Here is a 22576-nt window from a genome sequence, read left to right on the forward strand (position 1 = left end):
CTTCGCTTTTTCCCATCCCCCGCTCATTAAAGTTGTTAAGTACTTGGCGTAAATGTGGCTTTTCGAGGGGACCGTGGGCTGTGGGCCGAAGTTCCCGAAGGACTGGGAAGGGGAGCTCCTGAATGGGCCCGCCATTAAAGTTAATTTAAATGCGCCCTAAGCGCTTTAGCCCGAAAACTAAGGGGCGCTGAACTGAGAGTAGCCATGGAAAAACAGTACAATATCCGCATTCTTTCAAACCAGCGCAAGCCAAGGAAACATATTCAATCACTCTTATGCTCTGACACAACGAAATCACCACATTTTTGACTTTGTGCATTGTTTTTTGCCAAACAGAAACCACATCTAGAGCTCCACTTTCATTTCATGGCAAAGCACAAAAGCCTTTCGAACAATTCACTGCACAATGAGTGACATCAGGTGAAAATATGGGGAGTGAATGGGGCATTCAGTCGTCGGAAATGTTTCTTGTGCATATTCTGATTTTTGGTCAAGCCAAGTTCTTAAAATGCTCTATAAATACTTCACTTTTTCTGCTTCTCTCTCTATTTCGTTTTGCGCGCTGAGTGGATGCACATTTTGGGTATCTTAAAGATACAAATGCAGCTACGGCAATGCGAGAGATTCTTTAAAACAAACTGAATATAAAATCGAAGTAAACTGAGTTATGTTTTGATTTGATCCCCTTCGAAATGGAACATGATATAATAGAAGCGACTTTGTGTAGAATGCAAATGCGCTTTCGCAATTACTCGGTGTTTTCTTTTGCTAGGGTATCTGTTATTCGCTACTGCGAGTCCCTGTTACCATTACACCTTTCTCCGCCCACCTTTTGTTGGCCCTTTTATGGCGTGCACGCCACATTTGCGTTCAATGAGCATGAGATAATGTCATCATCAACGTCGTCTCCATCATTCATCGCCAGACTTTCTGGTCAGGGGAATCCGAGATGCAGTGTCTGCTGCCTGCGACGTGGTCTTTAATGGTCCACATTTTCGTTTTAATTAGTTCCGCATTTACAAGACCATCTGATAGCACACAGAACCCCGATTAGTAGGGTATCATTATTGTTAATCTGTAATTCCCCGCCATTTAAATGCGGGCTTTGTCCACTAACTTATTTAAGAGCTGCTCGGCAAATGGCAATCATTTAAAAACGTTGGGCGCCACTTTCCTCGGCGAGCGGACTTAATAGAATAATGTGCCATAAAGCGTTCGTTCAATTTACAATTTCTATGGCTGCCAGAGAAACAATTGCATCGCGCCCACAGTGCGAGTCCTGTGCCAACCAATTCGGTGGCGAGTTGTTGCTGTTTCGTATTTTGTTTCATCCAATTAAATTTATATTTACAGCGATGTTTCACACACACAGCCGGTGGATAAATCAGAGCAGATATATGATGCAATTCGGGCCGCTAAGTTTTTTATTTGTTTGACATTTGCATATTGGGTTTGATTTTTTATTTATTTGCCGCGGCGATGGATGTTTTTCTCTATTATTTATGAGTCCGTTTTTTGTGCATTTCACTTTATGTGTATACAGGAGATTTTCACTCTGATTTGATTTCGCATCGCATAACATTTATTTTCCATTTATTGCCGCTGTCAAACATTTACAAAGGGACTTCAATTGCGGGATAAATCCCACTTGGTGAGTCAGAGTAGAGAAAATTTAGAAGCGTTTAAGGCTTTTTTTTAATAAATCATAACCGGGACACCTTCGGTTGCTTCTTTTCATGGTAATCTCGAGCACGTGCTTCCATTTCCGTTTCCGCAGCGCAGCCAAAAGAAAACCTGCTCGGCATATCAATTATTTATAATTATTGTTAATTTTCAAAGCAGGCATCCAAGCAGGCAAACAGAAAAAACGAGCTCGCAAAAACAAGGAAAACCACAAAGAGAACCTCAATTAAAATTCAAATTAGAGCGCTTGCGAAATTCCCCCGCCTGGTGGCAAAAGTGCGAAAACTTAAACCACTGGGAGGTGCACCACCCACCACCATTCACCACCTTTTTCACCAGCATTTTCCTGCGCCGGAAAACTAACTGCCTAAAATGAAATATGAACCCACGAGTGGTGAAAATGGGGGAAGTGGGGGGTTTGGCGAGAGCGGGGAAAGCCCACTTCCTCAGCCATGGACTACTAATAAGAAATTTGTGAACTTTGCAAATTTGCCATCATTAATTCTGGGCGGGGGCGAAGGGGCGTGGCAGCACCGTACTGCTTGGTAAATTGTCGAACGGAGCATTTTTCATTCGCCGGCGTCCTCCGTCATTGTGTAATAATTGTCAAGCAATTTAAATCGAAGCTCCGAGCGTAATAAATTGTCATATGGCAGGGGCGGAAACACGCCCCCTTGCCACCACGGCCTCCAAGGACCTCGCCAGGCGGAGAAGTCCTGGCCTCGGCGCTGAAAAAACAAGGTAATGAGGAAACGGAAATTGTTGCCGGAAGTTGGGAGCCAAGAAAAAGGCGGAAGCTCATTTTGCAATATTCACAGACGACTGATTTCGATTTCTAGCGACGGCTTTTCCCGGGCTTACACCATGAATTGTAAATTGATTGAGGACCCAAAACGAAAATCATCCGATTTCGGCTTGTCCCCCGCAGCATTCCCGGTATTTATCATTAATAATAGTGGCCTGTTTCCGAGCGCGTGAATCCTAGAACTTTAAGAACTTGATTTTGGTAAAGAGTAAAATGCTAGCTTTTGCTTGAATTTTAAATTCGGGAAATATTAATTTGACATGCAACAAGTTTAATGTCCTGTTTTTTATCTTCTGCATAACTAAGGACTTTCTAAGGATTTCCAATAAATACCCAATGTGTCTCTTTAATTCGGCTTAATTTAATTTATTTAGCAGCTAGTGTATCCTTGGCTCTAATGACTGAGCAAATAGCGTGAGAGCTGGCGCCACTTTACTGCTTCGGCGTATTTTAATGAAAATATATATTTTGCGCCCCTGCTGAATTTACCATTTTCATTTCCTGATTTCTCCGGGCCTCCAGTCCTGCGGAGCCCCAGGTTTAGGCCGTGTCCTGTGACAGGAGGCAACAAAATGGCTGCGCGAAATGCGCTCGTAAATGCTTCCATGTTGCCAAGTTCTTGTTTGTGAAGAGCTGTTCAAATAAGCACCGGAGCAGCAAGAACAACAGCACGAGAGCTCCTGCTGTCCTGCTGTCCTGAGGTCCTCGGATCCTGTGCTCCAAGGGGCGCGGTGCTTAGGACCCGCCCGCCGTTAGTTTCATTGTTGACATTGCAGAGGCAACAGAAACAGAAGCAGAAACGGCAGCGCGGCAAAAGTGAGCTGGAAAAAGGCAACAAAAAGCAATTAACTTGGCTTACATCTCTGTTGAAAGCTGAAGCGGAGGGCGCGATTTATGCCGCCGGCGCAGCGGGCAGAGGTGCCCAGGTGAGTTGCGGGAGTTGCAGCTGCATTTCCAGCTGCGCTCAAGTGTCCACTCTTCCTTCGTCCTTCGTTCTGTGGCCTTCGTCCTTGGCCGAGGCGTGTGTCTTGCACAATGACAAAAGTTAATGGCTTGGCGCACTTCAGGGGCTAGATCTGCTTTGATTCGCCGTGAAAGGTGCAGATGGCTAAATGATTGAATATTCACTTGCCACCTGGAGCAATTCCACCAGCATACGTTTGTAATGAATGAGAAAGCTGGCTAAAAGTATTTTATTCAACTCCTGAAAGATCATTCTCCATCAAGCTTTCCTTGCTATCTTCTATGATATTTAATACTTTTATAGGGTATAGGTATAGGGTATAGGTGTAGGGTATGCGATTGATACTGCGATTGAACCCATTGTAAGCCCAGAGAAACAGCTTTCATTCTGCTTTCTTTTTTTATTTTCAATGTTTTGATTTCCCATGTTCAACTGCACTCTACATACCTTTGGGGTATTTATTTTCATTACACGAATCCACTGCCAGCTCAAATTGCATTTGCCGAGGCTTTATTCGCTTTTGATTTATGCACTTGCATTACCAGAGCGGCGTGTTTGATTTCGATTTATATTTTTAATTGCATTTGCATTTCCGTCTGATTTGATTTGCTTTTTGCTGGCGTTTTTTCTACCGCTGTACCTTATCTCTCGATTAGACTAATTATGCTCGCTTACATCGCTTATTTCGATAGAAGCTTAACATTAATTTATTCCCAGTGCTCCGCCACACGGAATTGTTTGTTTGCTATTTAAAGTGTTTAAATAGAACTACAAAAAAGCTCATGCGTGTTTTGTTTGGTTTTGGACATGGACATATTCAGCTTTAAGCCGAACAACTCGTGTCTGTGTTGGGTTTTTAAGCATTGGCGCAGAAGTATTTGCTACACACAGAGAGCGAGAATCCCTAATAAACATTTATACAACTCGGGTGTACGACATCGATTTGCGGGTAGTCGGGGTGTACAGAGTGTTTCCTTACCAGTGATCCTAAAAAATAACATGCTTCTCTGGACATCTGGACATCTTTGTTTTCTCTCTAATTAAAATGGACACAAATATTTGCACAGATAAATAAATAGTTATGTATACTCGAGTTTTTCTGTTTACTTGGTTTTCGTGTTGATTGTGGCAGGTACCTGATACTTAAATATCGATAAGTTTTGGGGCAGAGTGGCAGGGGCATCTGAGTGAAGCGAAAAAAGGGAGTTAAGAGGTTTCGGCCTTATTCGCTTGCGTGTAAAAGCGCCTAAAAGCGAGCTATGCGAACTACGGCAAAAATGTTATTGTATATGCAATCGCAATACAGTTATACAAATACACAGATATACATATACGCAAAAAGGTTCAGCCTACACACAAATATATAGATATATATATAATATATATAGATTCATATTCTAGCTTGTAAATATGGATTTTTAAACTATCCTTAGCCTACGTTGAGTTTTGACTTAGCTTTGGTTTCCTTTACGTTTGGTTTCATTGTTTTTTAACACTTAGGGTTTTTGGCAATTGGAGCTCCGGCCTTGCCAACTTGACACGTGGCAATTTGTGGCGCCAAAAGACTCCAATCATTGGACGAATTGTTGATATACGTTGCGTATCATGCTCAAAGTGAGTGAATAAGAGGGATAGAGCCGTAGCACGAGTGGGTCAGTGGGTTGAGTTAGTGAGAGAAAGATAGAGAGAGAGAGTTAGGGGCTTAGTTCCTTAGACTAGCGTAGAGTTGGCAAACTCGGTTTTGGACGAGTCGGCTAAATGGCCAGTGGCACTAGTCAGCATGTCTCTAGCACTTGTTCCACAATATTATCAAGCTTTCCATATACTATGCAGTGTGACCAAGCCTTCAAAAGAAGCGCGCCTGGGGTGCCATGTGACCATGCAGAGTGCTAGAAACAGTAAATTGGCTTTAAGAGACATGAAATCATGTTTGTTTGCTTTAAACAGCTCGTTAAATAATTAACTTTAATGCTCGCCTGTCATCAAACTGCTGTTCAGTGCCAATGGCCATCGCTCGAAGCTTTTGACTTGCTTGCCTGCGTTGAGTTGTGCTTATATTTTAAAGCTTAAAGGCAATAGGTTTCGCAAACATGGCCGTTAAAGTACATATTCGTATGTAGTAGAAAAGAGTACCAGCTCGCACACACACACACACAGCCTCGTAAACATGTATACTATAGCATAGCAGCTTATAGTGGAGCACTCACAATCACATGCTTCGACAAGCACAAGTTTCAATTTGTTGCACTTTTTGAAGCATTAAGTAGCCGTCCAGGCTTAAGTGTGCGAGTGTATAAGTGGGTGCTACTATGTGTTGCTGAGTGTGTGTGTGTGTGAGTTGGCAAAGCGGTTTAGTTTCATTTAGCATTTAACAGTTACTAGTATTTGGTTTTTTCGCTTATTTTTTCCGGTTTGTTTCCGTTTTTCATATTACACAACACTGAAAGCACACTTAAAGTTTTTGTTTCCTAGTTTCCTCCTTTTTTACTCGGATTTCTGTTGCACATTTAGCTAAAATTACAATTTACGCACTAAACATGCAGAAAATTTCGTAAAACTACGGCAAATGCAGTACGTCCTTAAAGATCCCCTCCGCCATTACTTTTCTAAGCCTTACGATCTAGTGGCTATCGGTTCTCGACGCCTCGGCAATTTATGTTACATTTTCTATAGACCTGGCGAAACTTCTTTTGATTTTAATTCGGGATTGCACAACAAACATTTTGGCTCTACTTAGATGCTAAAAACTTAAGTGGTATTTGCTTTAAAGGACTGTGTCTGTTCTCACTCTCAAACATTTTTAGCCATTCTGAAGAAATATTTAATAATGTTTTTTAAAAGTATGCAACAACACTACAGACTGCAAACAACGATGTCTTTTGTCATATTGAATTCTGGGAAATATTCAAATATTCAGCAAATTCTCGAAAAGTGAAAACACGCACAGTCCCTTAGTTAATTTCATTTCGTTTCCAATTGGGAACAAAAGGTCGGATCACAATTACAAAAGTGGGATGCAGGGTCCTTAGGAGTTGCCCAGGTTGGACGGCGACGGTGGCCACTGGCGCTTGATGACCGCAAAGTGAGTCATCTGGAAGGTGTTGGTCACCTGGCAGCGGCGCTCCACGAATCCGGTGAGGCAGTAGCCCATGTTGTAGTCCTCCATCGAGATGTTCGACGTCAGATACAGCTTGAACTCGTCGTTCCACGCGGGCTGCGACTTGTCACAGCCCGTTGACCCCGTCCGGATTGCATCGGCAGGTATTGCGGGCGTGGGCGTGGCAGCCACCGACCCGGCGCCCGCTGCCCCGCGCCCCGCCGGCGATGGAGCTCCTCCGCCCCCCGCCGTCGTCCGGCGAAAGTGTCCGGCAATCAGGAGGGATCCCTGCTGCTCCAGCGGCAGCATCCGGGCTTTCGTCGCGCGCCGCTGGGTTCCGGAGCACTCGACGATGCGGCAGCGATTGGGCTGCCAGAAGCAGGGCGTGATGGTCCAGTAACTGGATGAGGCGGTCCTCGCCCAGCCCTCCTCGGGATACAGTAGTATCTGAAAGGAGGCAGAGATGATGAAACGGTATGTGAGTGCACTGTGGGAAATAATGATGTGTTTTTAATATATTATGTAACAATATCTTATTAGATCTTTATTGGCAATATGAGATTAGAATCATAGATCACAAATTTACATTTGAAGCCCCTTTGTCCAGCTTAGAATCTCTTAACCAGACTTTTTTCTCCATGTAGGTCGTTTGGGCCATCGGAGCCAATTGCAAATTGGTTTTCTGTGTCGCACTTTAATTGAAAATCGTAATTAAAATCGTGCTGATTGTTTAGCCGGGATTTGGAATCGGATTCGGTTTCCATGCAACTGCACCTTAATCAAGTCCACTGCGAGTGTTTATCATTAAGTGGGCAATTATTGCCGAACAGGCTTTCGTTTAATTTGGTCGAATTAAATTGGCATAAAATCGACATGAAATTGCTTTTGACGCTTTTACCGTCGGTGAATTTTACACCACGGGAGAGCCAGACCAAATAATCTGATTTTCATAATTCACTTGCACGCCCGCCATTCACCTGTTCTTCTTAGGCAATGCCCCCTGTCCATTGGGCAGCTCCTGCTCCACTACTTGCCGTGCTGCATTCCCGTATTAAATTGACATTTATGTCACTGCCACTGAAACCGCAGTTGGCCAGCAGAAGCCGTAAATGAAATTCGTCAGCTAGTTTATCATTGCCGAAATGAGTGTCCTCCGCTCGGCTTCAATTTCATTTACCGATTTTGAATGCGGTCGTTGCGGTCAATGCACGCGGCTCTTTCATAATTAATACATTTCACAGTCGCTAAATGCCAGACATTTCAAATATTTGCGCACAACGAGGCGTATGCTTAATAAGCGTCCGGCAAACAGGAAGCAGGATAGACGGCAAGCACGCAGCTCCGAGGGGCTAACCAAACATTGAACTTGGCTTAAAGGCTCCTGCGCTGGCGAGCTGCAAAGAAAACTCCGGCAAAATTGAAAAGGGGATCCAAGCGCAGGTGCAGCAAAATCTGGAGCCAAAGTGGGCGAGCAAGGAGGTGGCCGAAGGCGAAAGGCCAGCGGCCAATGGCCACCGCAGGACCCTGGAAACATAACCAGGAGCCAGCCACCACCAGGAGCTGATGCTTTTGAAATTGAAGTGGCTGCAGCTGGAGCCACAAGGAAATTCGCCCCGGGGGCTCCCAGCTTCCCAGTTTCCCAGTTTTTCCATGGTTTTCCCTGGCTTTTTCCCATCCTCGCCTTTGTTCTCCACTTTGACTTTAAAATATAAATTCGCACATGCCTCGAGTCGAAACTGGGCTTCGCCAGGTAAATTGTTTAAAATGAATGCATCGCAGGCACTTAAAAATGCACCCGTTTACGTTTTATTTACGTTCGACTCCGGCTGACCGAAAACAATGGCGCCGATCGATGCGATTGAGTGTTTGAATGGAAGTGAAAAGCCCGGCCACGGCACATTAAGCTGGAAATGGAAATCGCCTTTAGCATTAATGAGTATTGAACGCTTTTCCCCGCCGCTAAATGCCAGATACTCATGAAAAGGCATTTAACTTAAAAAAAAGCGCGTAGAGTGAATGATTTCCACCATAACTGAAGCACTTTAATGAGCGCCACCATGAACTCCATCTTATCGAACGGTAATTGATCATTTGGAAGCTCACAGAGATTATGTTTTACTTTCCATTTTACCTGTGATTAACCCATCTTTCTGCTTAAAATTCCAACCTCGTTTGCCATTTGTTTTGCACAATTAAGAGCGTATTTTTCACGCTATTGCCCGTAATGGGACACCGAAAATCAAATTTTCCTCGGAAAAACCAAGCTGATGTCTGGCTTTATGGCTGCATAGATGGCACTTGGATGGCACATGGATGGCACATAGACGGCACATCAATCCGGTCCACAAACTGCCCTTGTGGCGAACCAGAGCACGTGCTGCATATTTGTCAACTTGCCCCACATGACGCGAGTGGCTTCGCAGAAATTGCGCGCTCGTGTTTGGAAATTATAAAAGCGGGGAAAATGGAACCGAAGCTCTCGGTACGACTGCCTAATAAGCTGCCAAAATGAGCTTAGTGACGACAGATACCCCACTGATTGGCCGCCCGATTGCCATTGCATTATTCAAAGACGCCAAAAGTGCGCGCTGCCAAATTGAAAATGCAACGGCAGCCACCGATGCACGCAACAAATCGCTTGCCACTATCAAGGGTCATAAAATCCTTCACTGCCATCCGCGTCCTTTTCCCCCTCCGCGCACCATCACCCCACCCCTTGTTCCTCCGCGCTGAGCACACATATTGGCTGTGGGGTTTATGCAGCAGGATGCACCAGTGGTGGCCCAGAAGTCACTAATGTCCACAGTGATTGGTACTGCTATCTGTGCTGACTTATTTTAGAATACCTAACACATAAAGGAATTTATTAAATAAAATATATATCAACATAAACTAAACTTATCAATGTTATATATTTTATAATGATTCCTAGAATGATTGGGTCATTTGCTCTCTTATTGTATAATCTATTTTATTTGATTAACTGGTAATTGTATAGCCAAATATCCTTATTCCATACTGACTGCCAGCACCAGCACCCACAACTATTTATACGGACACGCACACACTCACGCCATCACGCACACACACACACACACACATACAGGGAGAGCAGACACGTACACGCTGGAAAATCACTTCCGCTTTTGAGCTGCAACGTTGGCAATTTCGCAGAGGAGAGCAGATAAATGGGAAGTGGGCGTGGGGCGCTTGGCGCTGGGCCACTGGCATCAGGTGGCGAATGCCGAGTGGCGAAATCGAAAACGTGGCCAGGAGTGGGCCATTCCCATACCCATTCCCATTCGCAGTCGATGCGCAGGGAACTCCTCCTTGAGGCGTCCGTAATCGATTTCTGCGACTCTGGGCGGGAATCGTTTGTTGACTTTGGGTTTTTATGGCGCGCCACTTTATTGCCACCACAAGTCCACGGCGACCCTATTCCCAGTTGGCTTCTCAGCTCCGGTTCGGTAAATAAAATGCCAAATGGCAAACGGCAATACCCGAACGCGCAGCGCAGCCTTCGAGGGCGAGCTCCATTGTCGCCAATTGGCAACTTTGTCTATTAATTTGCTTAATGAGTTCGGTGACAAATATTGAACGGCTGCAACTCAACAAATGGCTGCCAAGTTTGCAGGTTCCTCTGGGGCCCCTGGAGTCCCTGGAGCCCCTGGAACGCTAGGATCCCCTGGAACCCTTGGATCCCCGATTCCTCAGCTCCGAGCACAGAAACTTTTCTCATTTCGCTCGCCCGTTCGCTTCGCTCGACATTAATTAATTAAGTGCTGCCGCAGACATTTCAACACTTTTGCCAGTCAGTCAGGCAGTCAGCCAGTCGGGCATTACTTAGGCAAATGGTCTCTGTGTGCGTGGGGTTAGGGGTGTATATCTCTGGGCACTTCAACTTAATTACCCGCCCTCATGAGCACCCAGCATCCGATGTTCGAGGGCGGAGGAGTTGTGCCTCCAAATCCAGCATAAGCTCGAAAATCAAAGCTTCAACACGATTGTCTAAGCACTTGAGCAGCCCCCGGCCCATCGAAGTCCTCCTAGCCGCCAGCCCACTCATCCATCCATCCATTTCCGCACGCAACTCCACTCGAAGGTCCTTCGAGGAATTTTATGAACACTTCTGATGCGAAAGGATGGAGCGAGGTTTCCGTTAAGACGAAGAAAGGAGCTTTCTGGAAGATTAAACGTAATCAAACCGTGTTTTCCATTTTGTTAGAATATTGCCTTTGCAACAATATCTAATAATATTAGTAACTAAAGGAAATTCCTAGTTATAGTTTATAGTTCGCAATCACGAGTAGTTCCTTATTCCTTAAAGCAGAGCCTTTTTTTCATCCGGTGATAAGTGCGCTTTGAGCAAACTTCGCCTCGAGTTCTTTACACCATTCTTACGTGTACGGAAAGGCATTCCATTGAGTTTGGGGAATATTGGAGCTTTCTTCGGTTCATTTCTCCGCTTTTCGTGAGCGTAAATGAGTTTTTGGCTGCTTGTAAAACTTATCTGCCCGCTTTGTCTTCGATTGCCAGTGCCAATTGTATCGGATATTTCCTGTTTGTGTTTCATTATGCGCCTCACGCGCTCCACTATCCCAATCCGCATCCGCATCCTTTGTCCTTCGACTGGAGCTATTCAGAAGATGCTGGAAACTGGGAGGCTGCGAGGCTGGCGAAAGTTTTAATAAGTTGCTCATTAGCACAGAAATGGAATAGCTGCTGCTGCGGCAGGCAGACAAAATAATTTACACGCCAACATCCGTTGCAATTAAACTGCAAGGGTGAACTTAAATTTCCGGGTTAGGAATCGCCGCTGGCTGCCGGATGGCCTCGTCGTCTTGGCCTCCATGCTGCCCATCTGGGCCAAGTTTATGGCTGGCTGCCGGGTGAATGTAGATGTCAACGGATGGGCCCACAGCGAAACTTTGCCCGCCAGTATTTTCTAAATTTAATGAGTTGTATTACGAGAGGCTTAAAGAGGGCAGCCCCCATCCCCGCCAGCCGCAACTTGGTGTAAACTTCTATATGACAAAGTTTCGCTCGCGAGTCCTTGCGGCGTCGCAAGTAATGTACAAATTAAAGTTCTTTGCCAAACTACACCAGGCAGTGGCTGCTGAAAGTTTCCTCCAGCCTCCAGCCTCCATCCTCCGTCCTGCATCCCCCATCCTCGCCAGCGCTAGTTGACATGTTGAGTCGCACAAGGATATGCGTGGCTACAAATTTGATATGTTAGACAAGTCCCGGCTACATGGAAATGGCAAGTGGGATGCGGGAAATGGGAAATGGGAGCTCGGGGCTGGATGGGAATCCACTTGCAATCCTCCAGTCGCTGCACCATGGGCGATAAATGCCGGCAAACTTTGCGGAAGGATGCGGAGCAGCCACTATTGGCAGTGCCAGGATTCTGGATTCTGTACTCTGGATTGTGGGGTTAATGCGAGCGGAAATATAGATATTGCTTTTAGTTCAGCCATGTAAATGCTGTCGTTTATTAGGGGATTAAGTCCCTCGGAAAGTTCCTCTACAATGGAATTTAATACTTTTCGGCCTTGAAAGGAAATTTTATTAGATTTAAGTTTGTTTATTTTAAAATTGCCAATTAATATAATTTTAAAACTCAAATAGCACACTTGATAAAATTGTAATTCCACTTGAAAAGCATTCCAAACTTAATTCACTTAAAATTTACCTTCCTCTTTACTTCATAGAGTTTATTCTCCATTTCCCAACTTTAAAGCTAAAATTTTATTTTCCATGCAATGCCCCGAAACTTTTTGATATCGAATTTGATACCTCAGCAAATTCGCATTAAATTTAATTTTCATAAATGTTACAGCATTTTGTCATTGCAAAAGTTTCCGAATCTTCAGGCGACCAGATTTCGCTCCATTTTCCAGCGAAGCACACACTGTCATCCCTCTGGATCCCGGGATTCTGCGTTCGCCGGTGTAAAAGATTAAGCACATTTATGTGACAAGTGCGACATCAGCGGAGACAACGAGGAGCAGGCTGAGCTGGGGCTGGAGTGGGGAGGGGCTTGTGATGGGATTCATGTCCTGGGGAAGGAAACGCGCGACAGCCACGCATGTGCCACAATTTAAAGTTGAGCACTAATGAAATTTGAGCTGCCGCTTTCCCAGCTGCCAGGCAATTGCAGACTTGCAAGGTTATACAGGAGCAGATACCAAAAATGGCATCTAATCCGGCAATCCTGCAATTCGGCTGAGAGTCGGAGAAACGTGTCCTGACCCTGATACCCCGGCTCACAGCTGGCAGAAGTTTGCCCAAATCCTGTTACCCGGTTAATGCGAGTCGGCAGTGGCGGCTTAAAGTCCTGTGCCCCGAATGTTTCGTCCTCGGATTGTCTCATTAGGGGCAGAGGTCCTGGTCACGCTTCAATTCACAGACTGGGCTCTAAACTTTGCCTCTGAGCCAAGTCACCGCGCGGAATAGCTCATCAATAACCCATTTGTGCGGTGCTCAATGGCCCAGGGAGACCGGGAATCCGAGAGGCTGGTGGAGTGGTGGACTGGTGGGTCGGGGGTCGGGTCACGACCTTCCCCACGGGCAAACAGCAACGGAACATAACGGAAACAGCTTTGAGCCCGATATCCCTGTGGACACAAAGCGGTGGGCACCGTGTATTCACTTTGCCATTCAGACGAAGGCCCATAAATCAGGTCGCGCCCCCCCGAGCTTATAAATCTCCCACATCTGCGCTTTTCATTGGCAATCAACGAATCAGCGAGGAAATGCTTCTTTCAGTTATTTTTAATGAGCGACAGCCCCTGTTGAGAACTCCATGCCCAACGATTCCCATTCGCATCCCATCCCATGCCATGGAAATCATCTTAAAGCGGCGGGAAATGCTCACGAATTTCGAAATTTCTGAGCTTCGACCGGGGCATGCAACATGTTGGGCGAGTAATGTACGGCAATGTCTAACAGACGAAATGAAATGAAAATTTAATAAAATAAAAGTATACGAGCAGGCCTGCTGCGAGGGAGGAGCCGCTCCTGCTCCTCGGGGCTCAAGACGTTTGCCTTAAATGAAGATGTATGCCAGCCGGGCGTATGAGTAATATGCGCAAATATGCGCATAAAATAAAGCAACTTGTAGCAATTTCCCCTGCTCTCGGGTCCTTTTGCTCAGCTCCTCTGGCCCCGCTGGCTCCGCTTGCTCCGCTGGCTGCTCAGGATCCGATGGATCCTTTGGGCCGTTGCCACTTTGGTTTCCTCGGCGTCTTTGGCTGGCTTCTTGTGTTTAATTTAGGCAGCCATAAACGTAATGCGGAGCCTCAAGTACTCGCAACCGAGGAGTCCCAGTGCCAGTCAACCGAATTTATATGGCGGCACATAAAAACTGGGCAACCCTACCCCTACTTCTAGTCATTCGTGCCATTCGTGCTTCATTTCCTCGGCATGGCGACATAAAATAGAATTTTATTCGAGGCTGCTTTAAAGACCGAGATATTGTCTTTCGGCTCCGGGCATTAACCCATTACACGGCTAGAATTTCCGTTTCGGCGGTGGAAATGGGCGAGAGTATATCAAATGCGGAATTTTGAAATTTATGTGCCATCTTTATGGTGCAAGTGAATAAATAAAAATTCTAATATCACATTTTAATGTCTGCATCATGGCGAACTCCAGCCGTGAGTATATCGATGATGGAAAGCAAACATAAAAAATGCCTGGTATATTACCTATTTGAATGTGAGTTAACAAGGCAACAACTAGCATCTGTGTTCCGAATGGAAATGGTCGAAATGAAACATATTTTCGGGACCATACTTCATAAATTATGGTTACTTATGGTTCTCCTCCTCCGAAGATTGATAACTCTGAGATCAAAGGCATATTTGTTCCGCCAAGTTGTTTGCAATCCGCGGAAGAGTTCAATAGAAAGGTGGCCCAGTGCCTGCCACCCTTCCAATTCACACGAAGTGCAAACAATTTCCAATCACAGCCTTGAAAGCCCCTATCATTGTTCGCCGCCAGGCTAAATGCTCGTTCCCATTGTGTGCGACCCAGTTGTCCCATTGTGCGATTGCTATTGCGATGGGATGTGAGTGCTCGACATCAAAGGCAGGCCTGGTGTCCTGGCGTCCTGCCATCCTGCCATCCTGGCGTCCTTGGCTGGCACTCACATTCTGTTTGGCTGCCAGCACGTTAGCATATCACCGATGCCATGCCATCCATCAAATATCGCGCGTCCCAGGCGAGCCTTTCGCGTGCCTCGAAGGATTTCGAAGGATTCCTGGAGGTTCTGCCAGTGACGGCCTCAAAACTCGCCAAGCAGCCCCTCCTCGCTTTGTGCCAGACACTTTAAGACCGACACTCTCTGGAGGACATGGAGTTTCAACCTATTTTGTTGTCTACCTCATTGAATTAGCCCTCACATGCTCACTCGAGCGAGGATAATAAATGGAATTAAATTGATGCGCAGGCAAATTGGGTGGTGGAGGTGGCCTTCTCCTTTATGACGTTGACCTCTGCCAAGGGAGAAATTCATTTAATTTTTGGCTCAAATGTCTTTTTAATTCGCCTCTTTCGTCCTTGTAGGTGGCCAATATGGCTGGAGCCAAAATATTGTTGACAGCACATGTGGCACATGGCAGGAATTGTTTTTTTCGGGGCTAATCAGGCGGCAGCTGTGTGCCAAGTGGGAAAATAGTGCCACAGGAATGTGGTCCGAAGTTGCTTTAAAATTACTTTCAGCACTTACGTTAAGCTGGAGGAGATTGGGGTAAAGGCAAGACAGACAGACAGTCAGACTGACAGACAGACAGTCGTGCTGAATAGATGCAGCAATAATTAACTGCATGGAGCAGCTGAGTCACAGAAGAAAGCCATCGAGGTGAAGGGCAAAAAGTGAAAAGGTCTGGGAGTCTCTTAGCCCCCTGAGGTGCTCCATCCTCCCCAGCAGCTTAACTTGGCATTAACGCAATTTGTCACGACAGAGCAGACAGAAGAGAGCCGGCAGCTTAGCTCCAAAAGTTGTACCTGCCGCCCGAAAAATGTAAAGAGGGAACATTTTGGCTTGTGTGTAAGAGAAATAAGTAGGTGGCTGCAGGGGCTGTGTTCTTATTTTTATTTTTACTTCTACTTATACTTTTATTTTGCAACATTGAGCTGACAGGTGAAATGAAATCGCGTGGTCTGCATTTACACATTCCTTCGCAGCGTTTTCCACTTAAACTTAGGCTTATCCCACCGGTCCCACTTTGAATACGCCATGGAGATGGATAATTCCAGCGAAAACATTGACAGCCACAAAAATATGTAGCTACGAGTTCCCGTTTCCGTTCCCATTTCCACTTGTAGTTCGGGGCTGAAACTGCAGAATGACAGCAGACTGTGGCTTAAACAAGAAATACCGGGCAGGTAAGCTTCCCCCGGGAAGCTTAACAATAATGGCCAAGATATTCTGCCAGATTCAACTGCAAGCGTAAGCCAGGGCTTTTCTACGAGTTTTGGGCCAGTGGCTTTGGGATGGATGAAGAATTTTAATTTGGTAATAGGAGCTGCCGGAATATTTGCGGTCCCCGGACATGGTAAGTTTGTATGACAATCTTATTCGAGTGCTTTAACATTCAACCAACAAACTTACTTTGGCTTTAAAGTTTAAAGTCGGCCTAGGCCCATAAATCCTGATGGCCATGTTGCAGTCGCCGCAATTAGAAAACCTGCCACTCAGTGGCTCATTGATAGCTGTAAGCCGCCAGTTCCCCTGGCCACTCGCCATCCTCAATCCTCCATCCATTTCCCAGCCACCCACCACTTACCACAAAAGAGCCGAGAAACCAGTCAGCAAAATCGCGCATACGGCCCGTGGCCGGCCAGCTGCATCAGCTTGAATGCGGGTGGCAGCAAATCGCCTTAGCAGCTGGAGGGAAAACCCTAATAAACCAGCAAGGAACTGCACAGTTAAGCCTTCTGCGGCTGTCACGCCCCTTCTCCATGCCGCCCGATAGTGGTAGGCGTTGCCTTCAACTTTGACCAGAGCGATTTAAATCTTTGCCGGGGAATATAAATTTAAGAGTGCCCCGCTTACTTATCTAAGTCTATGACTTTGGGTTAGGCGCTCGGGATTCCGGATTCAGGATGCGACGATGAGTCAGGCAGTTGGGAGCTGGGCTCTGATGAGGAGCAATGGGATGGCATGGCTGCGGCGGATGGCTGCTGTGCTTTTTATGCCCGCCATTTCGCCGCTGTCTCTTGGCCTCTTCTTGCTACAAATCATGATAATAAATTCCAATTTTATTTAGTCAGTGAGGCGGCAAAGCACCCTTGTCATCGTCATCGCCAACCAAAAAGAGGAGTATGCGATGGCAATGGATGGCAAGGGAAGGGAAGGGAAGTGAAGGGAATTGAAGCTCCCTTCAGCCAAATAAAGGCAGCCGAACCGCTTCATCTGTTCGGCAAAAAAAGGGTCTGTGTTTCAACTACTTGGATCAACGGTTCAACTCAGTTTTATGACTTTTTATTTTATACACACCCTGCTTCCAGCGCCCGTCATCCCGCATTCAACTTTCCGGCTTCCAGCGCCAGTTAAATATATACACTCCCAAATTGACTTGGCCTGCTTAACTTTTGGGCGGGCATAATCAGGCCTGATTATAATGAATAGATGGATGGAGGCGGCCAAATCAGCAAACAGCAAAACCAGAGGCGACACTCGGGCGGCCAGCTCATCAGTCAGCCAGACGGACAGTGCAGTTTGGAGTGGACCGCAGAGCCCCACGCCCCTCCACCTCCACCTCCATCTCCATAGCCATGAATTCAGCATTCTGCACCCTGCATCCTTCATCATGGAAAATGCAGCAGCAGCGCCAGCCAAAACACATTAGCCGTGTGCTAAAAATGTCGCACAGCCCAGTTGGCCAACGCACATATCCTTCGAGGGGAGTGCTTCCAAAATTCCCGATCCATATACAGGCAGTATTTTCAAATCGAACCAGCTCTGAATGTCTATTTGGATGTGGTAAAATGAAATACCACAACATTAAGTTGGCTCAAATAAGTAGGTAGGCATGGAACTTGTGCGGATACACTGTTTGCATTCAATGATGTAATCTTTCCCTAATTGAACATTTTACGAGTGACCCTCGTTGGCAGTGAGCGACCAGGCGGAGAGTCCTTTTTTCAGTTGGAGCTGAGCTGGCAGGACATGTGGCAGTTTGCTGCGCTTACCCCGGCCCGCCCCTTCCACGCCCCTCCCGCCTGCCGCTTTTGGCTGTGGCTCTTCATTGCCTGTTGGCAATTACAACGTTGCAATGTTGATGGCATTTTCTTCCTTTTATATGCATATGTAAGCGCACACACACACATTCGAGCCAGGACATAACGATGCTCGCAGACAGTGAGCAGCTTACAAGGACATCCAGAGGGGGTGGGCAGTGGGCTAAAAGGGAGGGCCAGTGGCTAGTCACTTCCGCCTTGCCCGAAGAGGACGTTCATTTTTTCATAATACTCTTTCGCCCTGCGAGTTTGTTGAGTCCTTGATTGCATTGGCCTTTGTGCTCGGAAAGCTAATTACACGCCATGAAGAAAGGACTATTAAAACTAAATGGGCAGATTAAAGTGTAAAGGATTTCGCATTAGCCATTGTCGGCGCTCAAATAATGAGGCAAATGGGCCATATCCTTCGATCAGGATGTGACGCCATAGATTCCCTTTTAATTCGCATATGCCGCAGGTTTCCCTGACTCCAGAGACACCTTCTTCCCCCCGCAAACTCAGCTGTTAATGTAAATATGTCTTACAGCATTATCGCATTCGGTTAAGAGGGTAAACTTCACCCGACAGATTTCACTTGCAACATTATCCGTAGCCGTAGGAATATATATACATTCATCTGGGGGTTGATTTCCGTTTTTTGGGTGGTTGCAAATGGATACCATTTATCCTGTGTACAAACAGTTTTTGTTTTACCTAAGCTATTGCTATTACTGTTGCTGTTGCTATTGCTATTGCTTCATTATAAAATCGATGGGGGACGATGTGTAAACTACCCTTTGAGGACGAAACTGGGGGTAATCAGATTGTTCATCAAAGGATCCTGCTCCTGCTGCTCAAAGCGCTTGATTCAATGACCGAGTGAAGCTTTTCGAATTGAATTTTACAGGAGCGGGCTGTGGAGCGTCTATGTCTCCAACGTTCCTCTGCACTCGTTGTCAACGGATTGGTGTTAATGTCCTTTGGCATTGTTGCACTGCCAGGACGACCACGACGACCAGAAGACCGGAATGCCAGAAGAGCAGAATACCGGACGACCAGGGCCACAAGTCGACTGTGTGCAAAATAGACTGAAATTGATGATGTCACTTGATAGGGCGAATGGGTTTTTCATTTTTCACTTTTTCACTCCGTACCCCTGCCCAATCTTCGAGCTCCTGCAGATCCTTCGTGTTCGTGTTGTTTAACAAATTCATCCTGTTGCTTGCGCTCCAGTGCGTGATGCCCGGCAGATTGCGGGGCGAGTGAGTGTGTGTGCGAGATGTGCATTTGATGCAGACACTCCCTCGTGCAGAGAAACAAAATTCGGGAGCCCCAAATTGGGAGTCCCATAGAGGATCTCATCAACCCAGAAACTGCATACCTTACTAGTTCGAATAGCTTACAGATGCTGAGCTGAACTTAAAGAGTCCCCATTAACAATTATTTCAATCAGTCAGAAGAAGTAATTTCTCCCAGTGCAGTGGCATAATTGAACATCTCTTTTTCTGTGGATTTCGGAATAGAAGGAGCACGCAGCCATTGTTGTGCATCGACCTGTTTGATTGGCTTTTCTTTTGCACGTTTTTAATTAGTGGGAATTTGGGGATATCGGACGAAAGTGGGTAAACTGTAGAGCCACAGTATGTGGGGCGGAGTGGAATGTTGTCCTTTGGCGCATTAAACAAACGAAATATTTCATAAGCGCATTGCGCCCTGGCCACAATGCCGAATGATTTATATCCAAAGTGGCATAAGCATTCTGCGTGTGTGTGTGTGTGTATCCTGGCCCATATTTTCCCAGGCCATCCCATCGCATTTTCCATTTTACCTAGGCCAAACCAAACAAACCGGGGGCAATCGAGCGAACTTCACTCCGCAGCTTTTGCTACAAATTTTCCAAAATTTATAACAAAGACCCCACACACACACACACGCGTCTATAATTGTGGGGTAACGGGCAAGACGGGCGGGGACTGGAGGACCCCTGGGTATTGGCTACCTTACGGTTGAGTGGCTCCTGGCTCATGGCTCGTGGCACTTTGGCGCCAGGACTCCGGCTACGGGGTCCTCGCCTCGCAATGGATGACAATGTAGTCAGGAGACTGTAAAATTTATGCACTTTTAGGATTGTTTGCAATGCGCTCGAGAAGGGGATTGTTCCATTATGCGATAAGCACTGGGACGCTCTCAAGGTGTTCCACTGTACAACAAAAGGGCCGGCTTCTCGTTCTCGAGACATTCCAGCTGCACTGGGTCAGACTAGAAATTAATTATCCACTTATTCTTTCGCTCAAGAATCTGAAAAAGGAGAGGCTAGTAGCTGCTCCTTAATCCTTTCTGGTTCATTTTGTCAAGGAAACGGAGTGCTTCTCCCAACATATTCCCCCCCCCCCCCCCCCCCCCCCCCCCCCTCCCTCAAATCAAAGACTTTCCAGCTAAGAGCATCCAAAATCAATGCCAGAGTATGCTTCGATTATTCCACTTCAAGTCAATCGAAGCCACTGAATGCAGCAGCTTCGCGAGCAAGGATTTGATGCGCATCCCGCCGAATCTCCATTTCTTTTGTGCGGATAAACCCATTGATATTGAGATGCCCTTCGCCACTCACCTTGTTGGAATTGCCATTGAATTTCAGCAGCTTCTTGCAGGACTTGCCGCGACTCTCGAAGTAGATTTCCTGCGGCGTCCGGCGGCGTCGCTGTCCGGAAACGGCAGCGGGTGTGGCGACTCCCTTGCGCTGCAGCTGCAGCTGGGAGAAGGGATCGCTGCCCGCCACCGATTGCGTGGCCTTGTGGCGACTCACGCAGAGGAGGCGGCCCAAGATGCCGCAGCAGCCGCTGGGCGGCGCCTCACTTCCGGCGGCCGGAGTCCTGGTGGCTCCAACTCCGGCTCCGGCTTCGGCTGCATTGTTGTTGGAGCAGCGGGCGGATATGGTCATTAGGTTGCCATGGCGGCCGGTCGGGCGATTGACGTCCATTTCCATGTTGGCTAGCAGCGGAATCGTTGCCTACAGGGCGGCGTCGTCTTCCTTTGTTGATTTCGCTCGATTTCCAGTGCCTGTTTACAATTTTTGATTGCGGTTTCCCTAACCGCAAGCTGTGTCCTTCGTCCTTTCCGCCTTTCTTGCTTTTTTGTCAATGTTTCTGCTTTGTTGTTGTTTGCTGGTGGTTAAAGTCTCACCGAAAAGTTGGCGCCCTCTCACAGACACACACACGCGCACTCACAAAACACGTCGCACCCACACCAGCAAAGGAAATGCGGAAACTTCGCAGGACCTTCCAGCGCGTCGAAGTTCACAGGACAAAGTCAGCGAGCCAACTGATAAAAGCCGTGGCTTCTGGCTCGCAAATGTGTGCTCTGCAGGGTTGCCAGCTTTTCAAAAGAGAGCGGCATTGACGCTGCAGTACGAAGGACAAACATAAGCATCGAGCCGAGCGAGAGAGAGAGAGAGAGGAGAGTGCGCAGACACACGAATCACCTTGTGTGCATGAATGAAGCACAGTTATTACGGTCTTTTTTGTGGCCCATAGTTCCGTAGTTCTTGCTGTTTACGTTTCCCAGGGTCAAAGTTGTACAGCCCCCCGCTTTATGTTTGCAATTGTTTGTGGCGCCCCACGTTAGGCTGTGAATTTTTCGGTCGCGACGGGGGAATACACAAATGTAATGGGTACCAGGGAGGCATTTCAGCGTATTAATTATGGTAATTGTCGCCGTTAATTCAAAACGTGTTACTACCTTTTGTTATTTGATTGGAGAGTATGTACCATCGATAGTGCTAGAAGATCTTTCTTCCGCCCGAAGACTACTTATTTAAGCCTGGTAAATCAAATGGGTAAAAAGTTTACACTTAGGTTGATGCAATTACCAAATAATATCCTTGATCAGTACCATTCAAATCCCGGAATCCCCTGCCGTAGGTATTAAATAGTTGGTAGAACATTTAATTTCGGCCAACACGGATGGGAAAGAAGAAGAGGTGGCTGGGTGACTGTGTGTGCATGTGTTCGTGTGTGTGGTAGTGCCTATGACTATGAGTGCTTTCGGCTCTAGACGTAATTTCAATGTTTCAACGTAATCTTTGATTTGATTATGCTGTTGAGCTGCCCTCCCAGGGGGCGGGTCGTGAGTGTTTGCCAGTTTGTCTGTTTGTTTGTTTGTTTGTTTGCTTGCTCTCAGTCTGGACCACTTCCGGGCAGAGCTATAAACGGATTATAAAGTAATTTAATGCTTTTTGTGGCCGAGGATGCCGGGGAGCTGCCTCGTATGCGGATGTGCGCATTTATATTTCTGGTGAGAACGCATTTGGGCAATAAAAACTTTTAATGTTTGTTGTTTGTCTCTCAATTTATTTAGCACGCGTCACGCATACGCCCAGTTGCCTGCTCCTTTAATGAGTTCGCAGCTTTGCGTAGCAGTCGACTTGGCCAGAAGGCCAGAACTGTTTGGTTTTGGTTTGGTCTCGGGCCCGTAATTAATGTACGCCTCGTCATCTGTGGACCACCGTGCGCCACTCGGCCTGATCATTTCGGCAACATGTTTATCTGGCCCAATGCCCATATATTAATGTCCGCACACACGCATTCCGTTAGATTGTCACATTAATTATGTACGTTAAGCTGTCAACGTGCGCAATATTTTTGTATCCGCAAAGCCCTCTTCTTCTTGCCCCGAATATCCGGCTCGAGTTTCATGTTCGTGGTCGTGTGTGTCCTTGGCCATTCCCATTCCCACTCCTTGTCCTTTTTCTTGCTTTCATCTCGGCCGATAAGAGCATCCTGGTTTATCTTTATGTCCGTGCTCT

At 46.5% G+C, this 22576-nt stretch overlaps 1 protein-coding gene across 1 annotated transcript; it reads right to left on the reverse strand.

The window, feature by feature from the left end:
• Positions 1–3837: 3837 nt before the first annotated feature.
• LOC6613048 lies at positions 3838–21081 on the reverse strand. Its single transcript, XM_002037495.2, has 2 exons — positions 20384–21081; positions 3838–6996 (listed from the first exon to the last, which is right to left on the reverse strand). The coding sequence occupies exons 1-2, from the start codon at positions 20756–20758 to the stop codon at positions 6478–6480; spliced, it is 894 nt and encodes a 297-aa protein (XP_002037531.1). The 5' UTR covers positions 20759–21081; the 3' UTR covers positions 3838–6477.
• Between the last annotated feature and the right edge of the window lie 1495 nt (positions 21082–22576).

This window comes from Drosophila sechellia, chromosome 2R (genome assembly GCF_004382195.2).
Source record: "Drosophila sechellia strain sech25 chromosome 2R, ASM438219v1, whole genome shotgun sequence".
Classification (NCBI taxonomy): Eukaryota; Metazoa; Arthropoda; class Insecta; order Diptera; family Drosophilidae; genus Drosophila; species Drosophila sechellia.